Source organism: Panicum virgatum, chromosome 2K, assembly GCF_016808335.1.
Source record: "Panicum virgatum strain AP13 chromosome 2K, P.virgatum_v5, whole genome shotgun sequence".
In the NCBI taxonomy this organism is placed as follows: domain Eukaryota; kingdom Viridiplantae; phylum Streptophyta; class Magnoliopsida; order Poales; family Poaceae; genus Panicum; species Panicum virgatum.
In genome coordinates, this window is record NC_053137.1 from 60730716 (window position 1) to 60751000 (window position 20285).

Consider the following 20285-nt stretch of genomic DNA (forward strand, 5'->3'; position numbering starts at 1 on the left):
GCTCGACACAGTCATGCCAGAAGCGGAGGGAAAACCAGGAGCTAAACAAAATAGAAACTCCCACTGAATGCATTTCCACCTTACCAGTGCAACTCTCACCAAATGTATGCACCCTCAGGGCCCTGTGCTCAACAAGTTTTTGGTTCTCTCAAAAATCAAACAATTTTCCCCCTTGTTCGATCACTCAACTTCTCTCCCTTGTTGGCACATGCACACATCAAGGCTAAACAGACCTAAAGCTCCCTCTGAAACTGAGACTCCCCCTGAACATATGCTATGCAATGAATGCAATGCAGGAGGTGTAAGTGAAAGCATTCAAGAATACAATGATATGAGCAACAACTAGTCACAAGCACGTGTGCATCCATAAACAAGACCTGCATCTAACTCAACAGGGTATATCAAATCAGTCTAGAGCTAGGCAAGTTCCAGTTTAGGAGAAATAAAAGCATCACCCTTGATCTAGCACTAGCAAGTAGGGAAAGAAAGACAATGCTAGTCAAACTCATACAGGTGAGCCAAGAACATCCAAAGCATGTTGTGAACATTGATTTTGCAATCTCATTATATCAAGCAATTTAATGGCAGGGGTTGAAAACTTGTCATGCTTTACTTAGCAACGAGATCAAGTCTATGCCAAAGGCAATCAGAAGCTTAAGACACTCGTTTCAGTCATGCACAGCCTTGCCCGGGTTCTCACAAGTGCAAAGTGAGCTGTCCCGAAAACTCGATCAGTGCGACAAGCAATCCCACCTGGATCTTTCCATTCCATTTCAAGCACAATTCAAGCAATTTTATCAATTTTAGATCATGTCAAGTATGAATTGCTGAACGAAAGGCTACACTAGCATGAATGAGATAGCAAAGCATATAAACACGCCCTAGCATGCTAGTAGCCAAGACAGGGTGATCAAGTTTTCAAATTTTCAAATCAAAATAGCTTAACTCAGATGGTGTCATATACACAGTGGAGCAAGCTATTCATGATCACGTTTATAAACTCACACTAGTAAGCACTAGGAGATCATAGCAATGTATACAAGAATGCTAGTGCAAGTGAAGCAATGCAAAATACATAAATGTACAATGCATATGCACAATGCAACTACCAAACCTAGAAAACTAAGAGAAGAACAAATAAACCCTACAAAGCTAACCAAAGAAAAGTCAGCGATCAAAAAGGGTAACAAACCCCAAGCTCCCCTCGCAAGCGAGCAAAGGTGTCTTGCTCAAGAGGTTTGGTTAGGATATCTGCGGTTTGCCTCTCTGAAGGGACATGGATCAAGTCTATGTGGCCTCTCTCATGATTGTCTCGCAGGAAGTGGAACCGGATGTCTATGTGTTTGGTTCTGGAGTGTAGGACAGGGTTCTTTGCAATGCTAATAACGGACATATTGTCTATAAAGATGGGAACCCTATCAAAACTCAGTCCATAATCCTGCAAGGTTTGTTTTATCCAAACTATCTGGGAGCAACAGCTAGCAGCGGCAACATACTTAGCTTCTGTGGAAGAAAGCGCTACGCTAGCCTGCTTGCGAGAGGACAAAGACACCAAAGATGTACCGAGAAATTGACAAGTGCCGGATGTCGACTTGCGATCCAACCGACACCCACCAAAATCGGCATCAGAAAAGCCCACCAAAACCAGAGAAGAATCCGCAGAGTACCAGAGACCAAACTCAGGGGTGAATTTCAGATACCTGAAGATGCGTTTCACCACCTGCCTGTGGGAGGTGCGCGGCGAAGCCTGATACCGCGCACAGAGGCCGACGCCGAACTGAGTGTCCGGCCGCGTCGTCGTCAGGTACAGGAGAGAGCCGATCATGCTCCTGTACTCCTCCTGGTCCACCGCCTCACCGTCCAAGTCCTCATCAAGCGCCGTCGAAGTGCTGATCGGAGTCAACTGAGGTGACAAGTCACTCATGTCGAACTTCCGCATCAAGTCCCTGGTGTACTTGGCTTGATGGACGAACGTGCCCTGAGGAGTTTGCTTGATCTACAACCCGAGGAAGAACTGCAGCTCACCCATCATACTCATCTCGAACTCCCTGGACATCTGCTCAGAAAACTTGGAGACAAGAGCATGAGAAGAGCCACCAAAGATAATATCTGAACTAATAGAAAATCAGTGCCAGACCGCATGAGAAATAAAGTTTTATCCACACATCCCATTTTAAAACCCTGAGCTAACAAAAAATATTTTCAGTATATCATACCAAGCTCTAGGTGCCTGTTTCAAACCATAAAGTGCTTTCTGAAGTTTATAAACACGGTTTGGAAACTTGAGATTTTCGAAACCAGGGGGTTGTTTCACATAAACCTCTTCTTCGATAAATCCATTTAAGAAGGCAGATTTAACGTCCATTTGAAAAACTTAAAAACCCTTAGAAGCAGCAAATGCAAGAAAAATCCGAATCGCTTCAAACGAGCAACAGGGGCAAAAGTTTCTTCAAAATCAATCCCTTCTTTTTGGTAAAACCCCTAGGCAACAAGATGAGCCTTGTTTCGAACATCCAACCCATCCTCACCCTGCTTGTTTTTGAAAACCCACTTCGTTCCGATGGGATTACAAGCAGGTGGAGACTCGACTAAAACCCAAACTTGGTTTCTTTCAAAATTTTCGAGTTCCTCATGCATGGCATTGACCCAATTAGAATCAGAAAGAGCGTGTCCAATATCTTTGGGCTCAAAAGAGGCAACAAACGTTGAATGAGCAAAGTCAGCGATACTTGTTACCTTGGACCATGTGACTCTCTTGTTGAGGTCACCTAGCATCTGTTGAGGTGGGTGACGACGCTGAATGTGTCGCGGTGCTTCCCTTGTCGAAGTCGCCTCCTCCTCAACCAAAGCTGGTGCCTCCTCAGGTGCCGCTGGTGAAGGCTGTGTCACCTGCTCGACTGGCCCCCTGGAAGTAGACATAGTAGGATCGGGGCCGTCGTCATCGTCCGAGCTCGTGGTGGAGGCGACTGGGTCCACAGCACGCGTGGTAGCCTCAACATCACCCTCTGCAGCTTCTTCCTCCTCATCTTCGAAGATGGAGGTGCCGAGCTCATCCTCTCCTGCAACTTCAAAGACAGAAGCATTGCACGGTGCAGTCTCGTCGAAAGTGACTTCACAAGTCTCTCTGATGATGTTAGAATCAATAAGCAACACACGGTATGCTCTGGAATGAGATGCATAACCGAGAAAAATGCCGTCAGACGAGCGAGACTCAAACTTATCAAGATTTCCTTCTTTCAGCACAAAACACCGGCAACCGAAAACTCTGAAATGGTCAACACGGGGCTGGCGTCCAAATCGCAACTCATAAGAAGTCTTGTGCATGAAAGCACGCAAGAAAATATGATTGGACACATAACAAGCGGTATTAACCGCCTCAGCCCAGTACTTTCGAGGAGTCCTATGCTCATCGAGCATCGTCCTCGCTATCTCAACCAGCGTCCGATTCTTCTGTTCTACAACTCCATTCTACTGTGGAGTGCAGAGAGAAGAGTACTGGTGTTCAAGACCTTGATCACTGCAAAAGGTGTCAAAACGAGCGTTTTTGAATTCTGTGCCATTATCACTGCGAATTGCTCTCATGGTCTGGGGTAGCTCGTTTTTCAACCTCAAGATCAAGTCTCGAACAAACTCGAAAGCCTCATCTTTGCTTCTCATGAAAAAGACCCAAGAATAGAGAGAAAAACCATCCACGATCACAAGAACGTACCACTTCCCACCAACTGACAACACCCTAGAAGGACCAACTGTGTCCATGTGTAGCAACTCTCCAGGGTGAGTGGTCATCACCTGATTAACAGGCGGATGAGAAGTAGTAATCATCTTCCCGTGGCGACACGGATGGCAAACAAGATCCTTTTCAAACTTCAATTTGGGCAATCCTCGGATTAGGCCAAGTGAGCTAAGTCTAGACAACAAGTCGAATATCAAATGTCCAAGTCTCCTATGCCACTTCCACATATCAGAAGAAGGACCAGCCAACAAGCAACGAGAAGGGCCAAGAGAAGTTCCAGAGAAGTCAACCAAGAAAACCCGATCGTGAGGTAAAATCCGGCAAACCAAATCTCCTTTGGAATCCAAAACACGAGAACAACCCTCCTTGAAACGAACTTCAAACCCATCCTCAAGAAGTTGCGAAACCGAAAGTAAATTAAAGCCAAGATTCGAAACCAAAGCAACCTCTCTCAGGGTGAAGCGATCAGAAACTCGAACAGCGCCAACACCACGTACCTTGCCCTTACCATTATCCCCAAATATGATGTATTCTTTGTGGCGCGTTGGGGTGAGGCTGGAGAACCATTTGTCATTCCCGGTCATATGGCGCGAACAACCGGAGTCCATGATCCACCTGTTCTCCAAGCCTCCAAACTGCACATCAGTAGTGAGACAAATGGTGAGCAAATGTCTCAACACTGGGGTTAGCAAAGTGTGAAGCAAACCAGTGTCGAGCCATTTGCTCTACAGAAGGGTTAGCAAAATCAATAAAAGCGTATCCCCTGTCCCATCTACCGCGAGACTGACGACCACCACCGTGAGGAAAGCGTGGTGCATCGTAACCTCCTCCAAAGCCTCGGTCCCGTAGTCCATAGCCGTACTGAGGACGACCAGGAGCACGACCGGCAAAGCTACCACCCGCTGGAGCACGGTAACCTCCACCGTCTCCCTGTCCTCCACCTACACGGCGCTCCCTAGCATATTGCCTACCACCACGCCGAGGAGGACCATGCACCCGAGCAGAGTACATGTCCGAGTTACGTCTCTCCTGCTCACACCTCACAGCCCGCTTCCTCCTGAAGAAAAACTCATCCAGGTGACCCTCTTTGTCACAGTACTCGCAGTGGTACCTCACCTTTCTCTTGGGAGGTGGAGGCCTCGCCTGCGGACGGAGAGGAGCAGCCCCCTTCTTCTGGGCAACCTGGGCTGTGGCAGCAGGGAGCGTGTCGAGGGGATTCCTTAGCTCATTGGGCTTTGGAACCCAAATCTGCTTCTGTGGAGGTGCTTTCGATGGTTCTTTAAGCACACCATCCCCGAGGTCAATAAGGGAAGGCTGCGTGCTCGTGCTAGCAGTGTTTAGAGCACTTGGAGCTCCAGCAGCCTTGCCGATCTTACCATACAGCTTGTCAAAGTCTGATTTCGTGTATGTGTAACCGACCCAAAACCATCACCACGCTTAAACTGCTTGATCATCATGCCCAACTGTGGCTCACTGCTAGAAACCCAACTCAGAATCGCCCTAAGATAGGTATTCTCATTCTCCAAGTTGGCTTTCTCTACCGCCAGATTATCCAAATCAGAAATCAAACCAGGGCAAACATGACAATCAATAGGTGGGCTAGACTCCCCGACCTTAGTCTTCCCTAAAGACTTAATCAAGGCGTTCTTCTCATCTAGCTCCGACCTAAGCGTGGGACAAATCTTATAGGCACCAAGCAGAACAGGCTTAGATCTAAGCTCATCTAGCTCACAAACAACAGTGGCAAACTTAGACTGCAAAGAAGCTAGATCAGACTTAAAAATGGGACACTCATCGCATTCAAGCACATCACTAACGATGGGAGTATCCTTAGCCAGTTCAAGCTCATGCTTGGCCTTAGCTACCTCATGAGACACGTCAGCAAGCGAAGTCTTGGCAACATCCAATTTCGCAACATTCTCATCATGCTTGGCACGAAGAGCAACAAGATCATTCATGTGAGATATGCAGCCAGCGCACTCATCCTCACCAGATTTCTCTCTAGCACAAGCCAGCTCAGCCCTAAGCTTTCTACGCTCTCTAGCTGCTTCCTTAACCAGCCTCTTCTGATTGTCGAGAGTGGCGTACAACTCCCTAACCTCCGTATCAAGCAGGTCAATCGTGGAGTTTACCTCTGAATCACTCTCGGATCCAGGAGACGAGTCGTCGTGCGTCGGTGTAGCATGTACACCTGGAGACGCACGAGCACCATTGTCCTCACCCGCCATGGTGCAGAAACCCTTGCGCCGACCGGCCGCCAAGCAAAGGCCGATGAAGCCGGTTGCATCCTTGTCCCGCTTCTTCTTCTTCTTGTCGTTGTCGTCAGAGGTCGGTGAAGAAGTCGTTGTCGCCCAGCATCTCTAGCTGCTCATCTGTAACAGAAGGCAAAGAGGCAAGAGAAAAGCTAAGAGCAGAGTTAGCGTTAGATCTCGATCCACCTGGGCCAGTCACAAGAGCGATACTCTTGGAAGGAGGGGCACCATTGAGCTTGGCTCGTGTCTGGTTATCCACTGTAGCAAAAATGATCTCTCATGCCATATTTCCATATAATGTTTTGGTGATTGATATAGACAACACAACACTTGGACTAATATGATTGTTAAGATGACCATTCTCAGGCTTTTAGGTTCAAGTGATGACAAAGAGAAGATATGCGTAGCTAGACCCGAAGGGCCGCACCTACGGTCCAAAGGACAAGAATTGAAGAGACCGTGAAGAAATCCAAGTCAAAGAAATCAAGATAGAGATACTTTAGTATCACCGGTTGAACCGACGCTGAGAAAATCACATACGTTGGTGCATTGACTTGGAGCACACTGTAACACCCGGTTTATAAAAGAACATAAACCGAGCAATCATATACGTGCCAGGATCAAGTCACGCGTATATACAACAGAATGAACAGTATATCATAGCACATATCACGTAAAAAGATATAATAAAGCGAATACGAATGTTATTTATTACATTAATGACAAGAATGTCTGATACAGCGGAAGCGAAGTACAAATACGGTAAAAACTCTCCGAAGCTGAGCAGGGCGCCACAGGGACGTCGACTGGGAGACGAACGGCTAGAAGTCCTCGTAGTCCTGGTAGCGCTGAGTGAACTCCCTCGTGTCGGCAGGAACTGAGCAGCAATAGCGTAGCCAAGAGGAAAAAGTAGAGAAGAGGCAAGAGTGAGTACACAACTTGTACTCAACAAGTATAACACAAACTATGAGGCTCTAAGGTTGGCTGACTCAACTGCATTAGCTTTTAAGTGTTGGCAAAATTTTATTAAAGCTATTTACTACGAGTTGATGAATTACCATTACCCCAGTTACATAGTAATTAATCAGAATTAAATATGTTACTACTGAGAACCACACCAAAACCACCAAGGTAACCCCGAGAGGCACCTCCCTCATCGGAAGGAGACAACCCCACTAATCAAAAGGAGGATCTGGGCCGCTCATGACCGTGAGCACGGCTAGTATACCAGTTTTACACTCTGCAGAGGTTGCACATCTTTACCCACAAGTCGTGAGCTACGCTAGTTGTTCATCACACTTCCTTAGGTGAGATGACTAGCGACTCACTACGAGGCCTTTACAAAGAATCCCGTTGGTAAGGAGTAACCGCGAGGGTGGATCGGCGACTATGGAGCAGGTCTAGTGGGCGTCAAGACACAGGTACGCAGACCAAGCATAGACGAGGCCACTCAGCACGAGGGCCATAGAAGCTTACCGCCCCTGCCCCGCAGGTAAGTTACTCCAAACCAAAAAGATCTAATTATTACGCCAAGTCTATCACATTCTAGCCTTGTGGTAGCGCTGTTGTCCCAGGTTGTCGCTCTATGAACCGATCCTTATGGAGAGTGGCCAACCAAGCACTAAGCACCGTGCTGGCCCCCTAAACCATGTTTCTACAAAAAAAACCATATTTTAACGAGACGTGAGCCACCCAAGCACGAAGCACAGAGGGCCACTCTCATAATTAAGTTCAAGTAAATCATTAATCAAATTAATTAAAAAGGACCCGAATGTGTTATAGCGCAGCAACCTAGCACAACTAACCAAAATGCAACCCAAAGGATATATATAAAGGATATAAAGTGGCTTGGAAATCCTTATAGGCATACAATATTAAAATGCAGTATGAAAGTGTAATTAAAAGTGATAGGTTGTTCATATTATACTTGCCTTCCTCGTACTGCTCCTGCTGCTGCTCAAAGTGCTCGGAAGACGGCTGCTCCGAGTACTGGTACTGGGGCTCCTCAGATGGATCAACGTCTACTCACGAACACATGGCCAAAACAATGCACGACAATAAGCATACAAGCAAACACTTAACAAATGCTAAAGAACAGTACATCAATACATAAAAACAGCGCACTAAACTAGTCTAAGACTATTCTATGCATTACAACGATCGCGTGGATATAAAGAACGCTAAAAACGAAGCTAAAACGCATAAACTAGGCCTAAAACAAGGTTCAGGGCTTTTCTGCAGAAACAGAGGGACTAACTCGTAGTTAAACTAAAGCTTCAGGGTCTAACCCGCAAAAAGAACGAACCTGGACGGCGGGTCCTATTTTAAAGAAACTCAGGGGGCTAGGTGTTGAAAACGGGACTAAACTATATTATTTTTCAAAGGCTATGGACCGCGGGTTGATTACCAGAAAGCGCGGGGGCTCATAAGCAAAAAGGCCAGCGAACCGTTATCTTTGATTTCCAGCCGTCGGATCTGAATCGCGAGGCTCACAACAGACCGGATCGGGATCTAATCTAGGGCGTCGGTTTCGGATCGGATGGACGGAGGGGGTTTGGGCGCGCGGGCGGCGGCGGGATACCGCCGGCGACGAATCCCACGGCAGGAGATCGCCGGAGAAAGCGAAACCGGGGCTACGGTGCTCGGTTTGGACTGCGGTTTGGCCGTGGAGGTTCACCAGGGAACGCGTAATCCACTGGGGCGGCTAGCTGGGTTCGGGGGGGGAGGGGGGTTTGCGGGGTTCGCCATGGCGCCGGGCGGCGCTAGCTCGCCGGCGAGCGGCGTTCCAGTGCTTCCAGGGGCTACGGACTACCACGCCTAGCGCCAAAAGAACCGGGGAAGGCTGCAGGTGCTCACCGGGCTTGGATTTGGCCGGAGTTGTCACGCAGGGTGCTCGGCGGCGACGTCCGGCGGTGAGGGTGGCGCGGAGCTCGGGGAGGTGGTGCTGCAGGGCGTGCTCCGGCTCCTGGAACTCATGATTCGGTCCGCACGGGTCCTGTGAGGGTGGTCCAGGGGTCAAATCGGACGAAGGTCCATCGGCGGTGAGAAATCGTGCGGGCGGCGCGTCTTACCGGAGATGGCTTCGGGTCTAAATCCGGCCGCTGCACCGGCTGAGATCGCGAGCAGGGACCTCGAGGAGTTTCCTGGCGTCGGGGCGAAGCTCGGGCGCAGCTCCGGTGGGGCTTGGGCACGACAGAGCGGCGTGGGTCAGGCCGAGCGCGGAGGGGGGTGAGCGGGCCGCGAGACGCTAGCGGGCTGGGGTCTTGCGGTCGCGTGGTGGCGCAGGCTGGGCCGAGGGAGAGAGGGGGGCCTGGGCCGCTACGGGAGGGAGGACGGCGGCGAGGTTGACCCTGCGCACGTGGAGGAGTCTGTTGCAGGGGTCGGGGTCGGAGAAGGGGGCCCGAGGAGGCTATTGGCGCCGGGGCGACGTGTTTGCGGTAGTTCGCCGGGGTCGTAGCGCGGCGGAGCAGCGGATTCATGGTGGCGCCGGTGATGTTGCGCGGCGGAGCGAGGCGAGCGGCGCTAGGGTTGGATGCGGAGGGGAGGGTGGTGAGATGTGACGCTGAGGGGGGGGGGTTGGGCGTTTAAAGTAGGGAGGCCGGGGATCTCGGCTGGTGCTCGGAAAGGTAGGTGCGGCGCGGGGATTTCGGGCGGATTCCGTTGCGCGAGCGGGGAAAACGGGAGGAGGAAGACAAGACCGACAGGTGGGTCCGGGGCGCAGCGAGAGAGGCAGGGCCGGGCTGTCTGGTTTGGGCGCGCGGTTGAAGCGTTGACGAGCGGCCCGGTGCTGGCAGGTGGGCCAGGCATGACGGGGAGAGGGCGAGCGACTCGCTGGGCTGTCGCGTCGCTGGTCTGAGCGGGATGAGCCGTCTGCTGGGGCTCCGCGCGGAGGAGATGGGGCTGGGCCGCGAGCGGTCGGGCCGGGGTGGAGCGAGGTTTGGGCCGAGGATGCGGGAGAGAAGGCCCGTTGGGCTGGGCTACGTGGAGAGAGGGATACGGGCCGTGCGGGGCGAGTGAGAGTGAGGGGATGGGCTGGCTTTGGTTGAGGGTTTTGGGCTGGGCCGAGGAGGGAAAAAGGAAAGGGCCCGCAGGGAAGGAGGGGTTGGGTTGGGCCAAGCCGTTTCATGGGTTGGACTGGGTTTTGGAGTCTTCTTCTTTTCTTTTCCTTTTCCAATTCTAATTCAAACCAAACTAAACTTATTTGAATTCAAATTTGAATTTGAATTCAAACCACACTCAATCAAATAAAACTATGCACCAGCATGTATGCACAAAGATTTTAACCCTATGAAAATTTTTAATTACTTGAGGATCAAAATTAGATTAAATGCAAGTCTAAACACAATAAACCTTAGAAATTTAATTAAAACCAATTAAATTTATTATTAAAGCTGAAAATTGAATTAGGGTGTTACACACACCAGGAAGTTTAGTATCACCGGTTGAACCGACATTAGGGAAGTTGAATACATCGGTGCAATGGACCCAGAAGTTGAGGCAAGGTCTATACACCGGATGAACCGACGATTGGGTCTTGGTGAACATCGGTGCAGTTGTCTAGAGAGTTGGTTTTCTCACAGGACAACAACACTCACCGGTTAAACCGACGCAACATCGGTTGATTGCCCGTACACGTAACGGCTAGTTTTTGAGGCGGGCAGTTTAGTATCACCGGTTGAACCGACGATGGCTATTGGAGGTGCGTCGGATTAACCGGCGTTAAGTATTTTTCTGGCAGCTTTTCTCCAATGGCTATATTTGCTTGTGCTGCCTATATATACCCCCCAAGGCCGGGTCATTTGAGAGTGCTGGAGTTGCTGAAGCCTGCTACGCTTGAAGAACACCTCCAACCACCTTAGAGCTTCATTGTACATCATATAGGCTTAAGCACACTTGTGAGAGTGCTTAGTGCTTGATTAGGCTTAGTTTTTGAGAGAACTAGCTTGAGTGAAAGTCTTGCTGCGGCAAGTATCTTGTGTACTCGTCCTGTGACCCTCCGACTTGGTGTGGAGAGGCAACGACACTTTGTGCAGGGAAGGAGACCCCTCTTGGTGAGAAGCTCCGATAGTGAAGACGGTGCCGTGGGTGAAGCTTCGAGAGAGGCAGTGGCGGTGGACTTGTCTTGGTGACTTGGGGTCACTTAGCCTTTGCTTGCCGGGAGCCTTGGTGGCAAACGCAAGACGGTGATCAAGCGGAGAGACTCGGCATCACACTTATTCGTGTTGGACAAGTGGCCGTGGACGTAGGGAGGGACTTGGTGTCCTAACCGAACCACGTTAAATCGTGTGTCTTGGTGTCTTCATGGGAGTTTGCATATTCTCTCCCTTACCTCTTTACTTACCGTATTATGTTTCCGAATTTACTCTATCTTGCGTGCCTTTACTTTCTTAGTTAGTTTGATTAGGATTGGCTATAGGTTGCAAGTCTTTTAGGGGTAAGTAGAGAGTAGCATAAATAAACCTTAATCATAACTAGTATGTGTAGGACGTGTTAGGTTTATCTCATGCAAATAGATTGAGCCCTAGGATAGAAAGCAATTAGCGACCATATTCACCCCCTCCCCATCTAGGGTCGGACACCCCAATGATCCTGACATCCACCTCTGTGGCCTTGAGCTTGCTGAAAAGCTCATTTATGGTCAGAGTCTCATAGCCTGCAGACTCGATGATCGTGTTTACCTTGAGATCCCACACAGAGCGGTCAAGTGCGTAGAGCAACTTGAGGGCCTTTTCGTGCTCTGTGTAGTCAAAGGCATCAGCAGATCTATTCGCACTGACTTTGTTCACAATCGATTGAAATCGACTGAACATGTCGCCAATGCTCTCACCCGGCCCCTGTGTGAAATTCTCATATTCACGCCGGTGAGTCTCGAACAGTCTAGCCTTCACCTGAGGTGAGCCCTCGTGGTAGTTCTCAAGGCACGTCCAAACTTTGTGGGCTTCCTGAAAACCCTGTACGCGTGAGAACTCCGCACGAGAAACGCCAGCGAACAAGGCATTGACAGCCTTGGCGTTAGCCTCGTGCTCGGACACCTGAAGAGGAGAGGTCCGAACGACAAGCACCTCGTACGCCTGGTTCTTGGTGATATCCCAGACCTCGGCTCCCATGCTTTGCAAGAAGGCACGCATGCGAACCTTCCAATAAACATAGTCCTCGCCGGAAAACACTGAGATCTTACCAAGACTCGCCATGGTCGCCAAGTGGTTTTCGAACTGGTTAAGGTACTGAAAACCTCAACTAGGCTCTGATACCAATTGAGGGACCGAAAGGGCGACCAGAGGGGTGGTGAATGGGAGCCGATTGAAAAATCTCGCAATCGAAAGCTCGACGTAAAACCCCAAGTTTGCACCCAACCCTCAAGTCCTAGGTGAAGTGTAGAGTAGCTATAGAGGAGCTACACTAACACAAAACAGTCCTAGGAAGAAGCGAGAAGTAACACAGAAGCATACGCGAAGAAACAGCGCAAGGAACACACGGTATAACTCACCGGTTGATCCGACGCACAGATTTGAACAGCGTCGGTTTAACCGATGAGTAGAGCCGGCAGCAGAGGAAAAAGTGAGCACTGGTTGATCCGACGGATGGGTTTGAACAGCGTCGGTTCAACCGGTGTTACACACCAGATGATCCGGCAAAATCAAAGCCAAACGCCGGTGCAGTTGTCCAAGGGACTGCAAAATGACTTAGTGGTCACCGGTTAAACCGACGTGCATAGGGTGCACATCGTCGGTTTAACCGACGCTCAGAGTACCACAAAACACAGACCCACTCACTGGATAAACCGATGAGGAACAAAAACCACTCGTCGGTGCAACGGCTCAACAACAAAACCCTAACACATGAGAATCCTACTCACCGGTTGATCCGACGTGATAATCTTGAAAACGTCGGTTCATCCGGTGATAGGAAAAACTCTGTTCAAGTCCAGAAACAATTTTTCAGTCCTCGTCTCGCCCTAAAACTCGATGATCTAAAGATCAAATCAAATCCAAATCTCACCAAAAATCGTAGGCACGATCACAAAGGACTTGTGAACGTGACCACGGAAGGAATCGACGAATCACTCCATGGTTTGAGAGGAATCGAAGAAATTCCGAGCAAGATTGGGGTTTTCTCAAGAATGCAACAACTTCGATTCGGGGGGACTCATGATTCCGGAAGGTATAGCACTAGGCTTGATGGTTTTGAATCACTACATAGAGTCACGAAATCATCAAGAATCAAGCCATTAACTCGTGCTCATGAATCGACAAAAGAAAATTGAAATTCAATCAAACGAGGCACAAGATGAACAAGAACGAGATGAATTCAAAACCCCGGAGGGCACAAGGAGGGAAGGGCCTCCTTTCCCGATCAATCTCAGTACAAAATCCTCAAGAATCCATGCCTCTAATTCCTAGAGAGGAGAGGGAGAAAGAGAGGAAGGAGAAGGAGGAGGAGGGCGCCAGGGAAAGGGAGGAGGCGTGTTGTTTCTCTGTGGCTGGCGCGCAGGAGAGAGAGGAGAGGGAGAGGGGTATTTAAGGTGCCCATAGGGGTCCAAAATACCCTCGACTCAAACTAGACACTAAAACGCCCGTAGGGGCAAAACCGGAAATATGTACACGATCTCATCCGACGGCGGAGTTTCTTTCTTCGACTCGAAGCCTTCTCTGCGATGCCGCCATGTCGATGAAGATCCGGTTCGCGGTTTTGGGGGGTCCGCGAAACCCGGGTAGGTGGCCGGTTTTGAGAAAACCGCCAAAACTCCACGCGCGGGAAGATTCCCGCCTCCACGCCGTGGCCCTAGACGCCGTTCCCGCCTCGGCCTTCTAACGGCCCTAGACGCCGCCCGACGCCCATCACCTCCTCGCCCGCAGCGAGGCCCTAGACGCCGTCGACGCCCGTCGCCTCCGTCAGTCCCGAGACCGACGCCCGTGTCTTCACGACTTGGCGTCTTCAACCGCCGTCCGCCTCCTTGGTTTTGTGGCGCAAACCAAGAAACCCACCTTCCGTCGCCGCTTGCGCCCTCGATCCAGTAGTGGGTGCCACAGCTGCCGCCCGGCCTGAGCTCCTCCACGGCAACTCTCCGTCGACACTTGACACCCGTCTACCTGCAACCAAGGACCAAATGCACGATCACACCGCACGGTTGACAATTCACTCATCACAAGCAGGATAGAGTACTCCTCCCATTTCTACGTGTTCTAGATGGTGGAGGCGGATGAGGATTACCTTGAGGCGGTGGAGATCTACTCATCCGAAACTGGAGCATGGATTCTGACTGAGCAAAATGAGTGCATATTTCGGCTCCTTCATGCATCACATGACCTACTTCAATGGCTCGCTACATCTCACGAGCGACTCCGAGGCAGTGGTGTCGGTGGACAACAAGGATCAGTCATGGAGGATCACCCGTGTGCTGGGCCATGAGGAGGATCACCATCGCCATGGGTGTGCTTACATTGGCCATTCTCAAGGGCGCTTGCTTTACGTGGACGATGTCCCCAGGGAGGATGTCCTCTCAATTTACGTTCTTGAGGACCAGGACAGCGGGGAGTGGACCCTTAAGTGCCGTGTTAGCAAGAAGGATCTCCTCTTTGAGCCGTGGAAGAACATGATGAAACCAACCTATTACAAAGCTGGATTCCATCCGAACGGCGATTTGATTTTCTTCTACGACCGGTCACGGGAAACGCTCATCTCCTATGATATGAGTTGCGGTGATTGGCGTGTTGTCTGCACGCTCGAACACTTCAAGCATGCCCATCGCGCGTTTTTCCCATACGTTCCATGGTACTCGAGGGGGTTGGCATCACCAAGTAGCAACTACAAGTGCTTCACATTCTCCACTGCAAGGCAGGTATATCTTTGGTTAATTAAATCGGTTTTGTGTTGGAGGAAATACTTGTGCTGATCTTTGGAATCATTTGTCAGTTTATTTAACATGACAGAATTAGGTGCTATCCTATGATATGAATCTTAGGGAAGTGCATGTTATCTGCGATCCCGGAGAAGTGGCATGGCCTACTTGGTTACCATATGTTCCATTGTACTCAAAGGCCTTAGTGTCGCCTAACGTCGACTAGATGAGCTTGGCAGTCTCCACTACCCGCCCCACATTTGCAGCTTTGCATTTCTTATTATTGAAATGACATTGATAATTCCTCGAGAAGGATGTGGCAAGGAATACCAATGTTTCTGACGTTTTGAGAGGGAGAAGAGTAGAAGACTGAATCGTTCAGCACCGTTTTGAGATAGGTGTGGTAGAGGAGAGGAGCCTTTCTTATTATCGGATCGTTTTGTCGATTCATTTATTTCAAGTCTTATTAATAATAATGTTTGCTGTTTTACCATTTGAAAGGTGAACAATCTTATACATTATTAGTATTTCTGCATCTCATTTATCTACCTTTCATGCAGAATCTATTCAGTGTTTGTTCGTTTATACTGTTTTTTCTTAAGAAAAACTATTCTGGTTGGGCTTAGAAAATCTAGTTGGATTGACCTTAGAACTTTTTCTTTGTGGCAGTGCGATATGATTTCCAATTTGATGTGCATGTCTGGTTGTGAAGCACATTTTGCCTGTTCAAATTAATTATTTATTGAAATGACATTGATGCTATGCTGAAGATATCAGGCTTTTCCTTTACTGTGTGTTAACATAACTGAATTCGTTCTGTTACTTATCATGTCATTTTGGTCTAACAAAGCGCCTGGTTTGGCAACCATGTCGTTTCAAAGAGTAGTTCCCTCAGGTGATCTTGTTTTAGGTACCTGAAAGGCTGAAAGTACTTGACCTCTTGTTGATGGCTTTGATAAGAAGAGTATGAATCCCTATGCTACGTTGAAATTCAGAGTTCAGACAGGCCAGGCGCTACTGGTTGCCTCTGAATTATGTGGTCAGTATTTTTCCTTAATCTCAATTCTCTTGTGCTTCTGCTTTCGCTTGGTAGCGCTGCCTCGAAGTTGTCCCCACCCAGTGGCGGCGAACGGACGGCGGAGGAGAGATAGTACAGAGACAAGGTTAATCTGTAAAAGTTAGATTTAAAAATATTCCTGGGGTATAAGTATAAAATATCGGATCACGAAATCACGATCCATAGTAGTGATCCAAATTAGAGGGTAAAGTGTAAAATGTCGCGATTAATAATAGGGGGCTACGTGTAAAAAAGTTTCTCCCCTGCGGCGGCGGCTCGGGGTACGCCTCGAGGCAGGGGGCTCGACCGCATCCCCACAAATGCTGTAACGGCGCGGTCAAGCTCGATCGGTGTCCTCTGTGCGGCTCCGTCGCATGCGACGCCTACTCTTCGCCCGCCGCCGCAGAGCGCCTCGCGCGCGCGTCCTATCATCTCTTCATCCCCGTCCGGCAGAGTGCACTGGAGTCCGATTACTACACGCTTACGAGTTTGAATCCGTTCTCCTCTCTACGTTGCAACTCTAGCTTTTTTCGACCAGAATATGGCTGCGTTCCGATTGAATCTTCCACCCTGCTGCGATCCGTCATCAGGTTGTTCTCCTCTCTACGGTTGTTGCGGTCCATCCTTATCTTCCTTTTCCACATATTCTAGTACTTTGATAATTGTTTGAAACAAGTTAACTAAACTTCTGAGAGATTTATAGTGAGAACTCCAACGAGTATCTCCGGGTCTTTGAAGACATTGTTCCTGATTCAATCCTGTTCCGGTATTAAGTAACCCACATCCCATGGCCTTACTAACTTCATTGAGATTGATATCTCGAATCATGTCCCTTCTCTTTGCAGATCCACCCACCACATTCAACAAGGTAGAAATCTTATTAAAAAATTCAGCAATGCCTGTATGCTTTCTAGCAACAGCTACAACCACTAGTTGAAGTTGATGAGCAAAGCAATGGACATAATACGCACTACTGTTTTCTCTCATGATCAATGATTGTAAGCCATTGAACGCACCTCGCATATTGCTAGCACCATCATATCCTTGACCTCTTACTTGTTTCAAGCTCAACTTTAGTTTAGCAAACAAAGAATCGATATATGACTTGAGGTTGGCAGCCGTTGTATCTTTGACATGAACAATCCCAACAAAGCTCTCCTTCACAACACCAGATTTATCAACATATCTCAGCACGACTGCCATTTGCTCCTTGTAAGAGACATCTCTAGATTCATCAACTAGCAAGCAGAATACATCTTGCCCAATATCTTCAAGGATAGAATGCAAAATCTCATCTGCAAAACACTTGATGATGTCTTTTTGTATGTCAGGAGATACCAAAAGGCTATTATCTGCAGCATCAACTGTCAATGCCTTGGCTAAAGCCGCATCATGCTTGGCTAAGCAATCATAAACTTCCCTGTAATTCCCTCTATTATAAGATATATTTGACTCATCATGTCCTCGGAAAGGCAATCCTTGCTTGAGCAGCAATCTGGCAGTATCAATTGCACCATTAAGTCGAACAAAATATGCATTTTTAGAAGTCTCCAACTGCTTATGAAGAGCAACATCAATGTGTTGTGCTTTGTGTAACAGATCTTCACATTTCTTCTTAGCAATATTGTGAAGGCTGCTAACACCACCAACATGTTCCTTTAATCTTTCTTTACTATGCCAAGAATTCCAACCATCTAAAACGAACGACTTGTACCCAGCCTCTTTCTTAGTGGGGTCTCTAAACAAGAAACAAACAAAACAATATGCTCTATGGGTGGACTCGCTATACTCAAGCCAATTTCCAAATTCATCAAACCATTCAGGATTAAACCTTCTATTTTTTATCTCCAATCCGAATAGATGGAAAATTAAGAGTGCGAGGTTGGCAAGGACCATTTACCAGGTACTTTCTTCTTACTGTTTCTCTAAGATTAGGATGATAAGCACTTATTTCCTTCCTTTTGCCTGGATCAAATTGGATCTCCTCCTCCCAATTGATATCCTTAGGAGCTGATGGCATTGGATGAAAAGTAACATTGGCATCTTGCTGCTGAGAATTACCAACATTATTAGCATCATCTGGTGCTTTTCTTTTCAACCATCTTTCCATAAATGCACCTGCAACACACTGTTAAAAATTTCAGTTACATGCTTCCTATGTGCTCCTATTCAAGAATCAAGGGAAGAAAATTAAAGAGTCAATTGATCAACTATAAAACTTACTTGACATGATTTTGGTATATTAGATCAATTTTCAGAGTCTCTAATCTCAACGAATCCTTGCAAAAATAAACCCTCATGCCTCAACTTTAGATCCAAACAATCCTACAGTTCAATTGAAGTAAAGATAACCTGTAATCAATAAAATAAAACACTGCCTTAATACTTAAAAGAAAATGATTAGCCACATGCCTACATAAGTTCTAAAGGATTCGAATGTTAAAGTGGAGGAACAAAGTAAGAAGCTAGAAGCATGTGCACAGCGGATAGAAAAAGGAGTTGGCAAAGATCAGTAGATCACTCAAACCTGCTGCCTGCTGCTGCGATGCAGATTCCGGCGAGCGGCGACAAGTCGTGTAGTGGTGCCGCACAGCCGCAGCGACATGCGATGCTGCCGCCTCGCTAGTTCCGCCTCTCTGGTTTTCTTTTTGTTGCGTTGTCGATTGGATTGCCGGCGTCGTTTTGCCTTCTCGTCTGGCTCGTCAGGTTTAATGCGCACAATAGCAGAACAAGCAGCGCAGCACCATTTTGCCTTCTCTTGTGGGCCTTAATTTCTCAAATTGATCTGTAAGCAAGCTGGACCTAGTGGGCAGTGGGCTCCATGGCTGTTGTTGCCTGCTGGACCGTGGTGCACCAAATTAGTGTTTAGGGAGTGCACGTGGTAAAATTTAGAAGCTAATCACTAAAACTTTGTTTCTTCCCTGGTGCACGTGCACTCGGCAAGTTCAACATGGCTCCGCCCCTGCCCTGTCTGTAGATGTTTGGCAGAATTGATGCTCCTCTGTTATTATGCTCCATAAGACCATAACAACTATAGTTGTGAGATGCAATGCTCCATCTCAATTTTTATGTACAAACATAGGATCAGCATGTCAGTTATATCTGTGGGATGCAAACATGCAAATGCCTTTAGATGGCTCTGGTGTCTGAAGTTATCAAGTTTCATGCAGAGAGAAAAAAAAATGCCACTTTATGCAGGCTGGTATTCTTCAGGAGATTTTGTTGAGGACACTGACAAACTACTCGTTGATCAAAAAAAGTATATAGCAAAAACCCCAGATGAGGCGTATAAGCGAGCTGAAGCGTGCACAACTGCAGAAAACGGAGCAGTGCGCACAACCGAGCAGTTTTCACACTAAGCTTGAATTGCTGTACAGATGAAAGAATTTCATTTCCGTGACGGCGAATCAAAGAATCCGATCGCGAGGACCGATCACGACGGCCGCGGCCGCGGCGAGGCGGGGGACGGCGAGGAGAGCGACGACGCGTTGCGCAGCCGGCTGGGCGTCGGCCGGAAACTCCACCTCCTCATCAGCACCGGCCCGCCGCCGCCTCCGCGGCCGCGCCCGCGCCCGCGCGCGGCGGGCGGTGCGAGCGCCCGCCGCACCAGCTCCCGGTTCCCCTTCCCCGTGGGCGGCACGCGCGCCGCGGGCCTGGCGCTCCTGCAGCTCCTCTGCCGCCTTGGCGCCGCGGCGGCCGCCTGCCGCGCGCCGGCGCCCCACCAGTTGTACTCCGCTCGCCCCGACGGCGCCGCGCCGCCGCCCGCGGGACACCCCGGCCTCGGCGTCCCGGGCCGAGGGCCTGTCGCGCCCGGCACCGGCCTGAAGGGCCGCGGCAGCCCACCGCACGCCACGCTGACGTTCGGCTGGTGGCGCCGACGCTCTCCTCCGGCCGCCGGCGCCGGCGCCGCGCCAGAAGACCCGGAGCCAATCATCATCGCTTCAGTGGCAGAAAAATCTCGACGCGCAGGCCTCCCCGGAAGCTGCCGCGCCGCGCTTGTCCCTCTTCTCTTCTCCTAGTCGCCGGCTCCTCTTATATGGCGGCTGTACACGCACGCACGCACGCGTTCATGCCGTGAGCTGGAACCGAAGCCGCAGGGAAGGGTTTACAGCTCGCGCGCGCGTGGCGTGGCGGACGACTCGATCGCGTTTTTGACCGCACCAGCCGCGGGCCGACCGGTCGCGATTCCCGGATTCTCCTGCTGACCCTTTCACTGGCCTTGGCCTTCGGCGACCCGGCTGGCAGCGAGCGGAAGGTGTCGCGGTCGTGCGTGCCCGGCGCGGGGCGACGCGGACCAGACGCGGCGGGACGGGGTGCCCCGCCGGGCAGGGGCTCGAGGGGCTTGGGGGGCCGTGTCGCGGCGTGCGAGCGAGTGCGCGCTGGGCTGGACGGCACTGCCCTGTC

At 49.5% G+C, this 20285-nt stretch overlaps 2 protein-coding genes across 2 annotated transcripts; both read right to left on the bottom strand.

Annotated features, from left to right (window-relative positions):
• Window positions 1–16188: 16188 nt before the first annotated feature.
• On the bottom strand, window positions 16189–18862 carry LOC120691850 (zinc finger MYM-type protein 1-like). Its single transcript, XM_039975051.1, has 3 exons — window positions 18409–18862; window positions 18105–18233; window positions 16189–18009 (listed from the first exon to the last, which is right to left on the bottom strand). Exon 3 carries the CDS (start codon window positions 17775–17777, stop codon window positions 16485–16487), a length of 1293 nt encoding a protein of 430 aa, XP_039830985.1. The 5' UTR covers window positions 17778–18009; window positions 18105–18233; window positions 18409–18862; the 3' UTR covers window positions 16189–16484.
• Window positions 18863–19127: 265 nt separating this feature from the next.
• Window positions 19128–20052, bottom strand: LOC120691858 (translation initiation factor IF-2-like). The gene has a single exon (XM_039975061.1). The coding sequence runs from the start codon at window positions 19816–19818 to the stop codon at window positions 19315–19317; it is 504 nt and encodes a 167-aa protein (XP_039830995.1). The 5' UTR covers window positions 19819–20052; the 3' UTR covers window positions 19128–19314.
• Between the last annotated feature and the right edge of the window lie 233 nt (window positions 20053–20285).

Coding starts and splice junctions, on each gene's coding strand:
- LOC120691850 (XM_039975051.1), bottom strand. CDS start 17,777: ATGGTCCTTGCCAACCTCGCACTCTTAATTTTCCATCTATTCGGATTG.
- LOC120691858 (XM_039975061.1), bottom strand. CDS start 19,818: ATGATGATTGGCTCCGGGTCTTCTGGCGCGGCGCCGGCGCCGGCGGCC.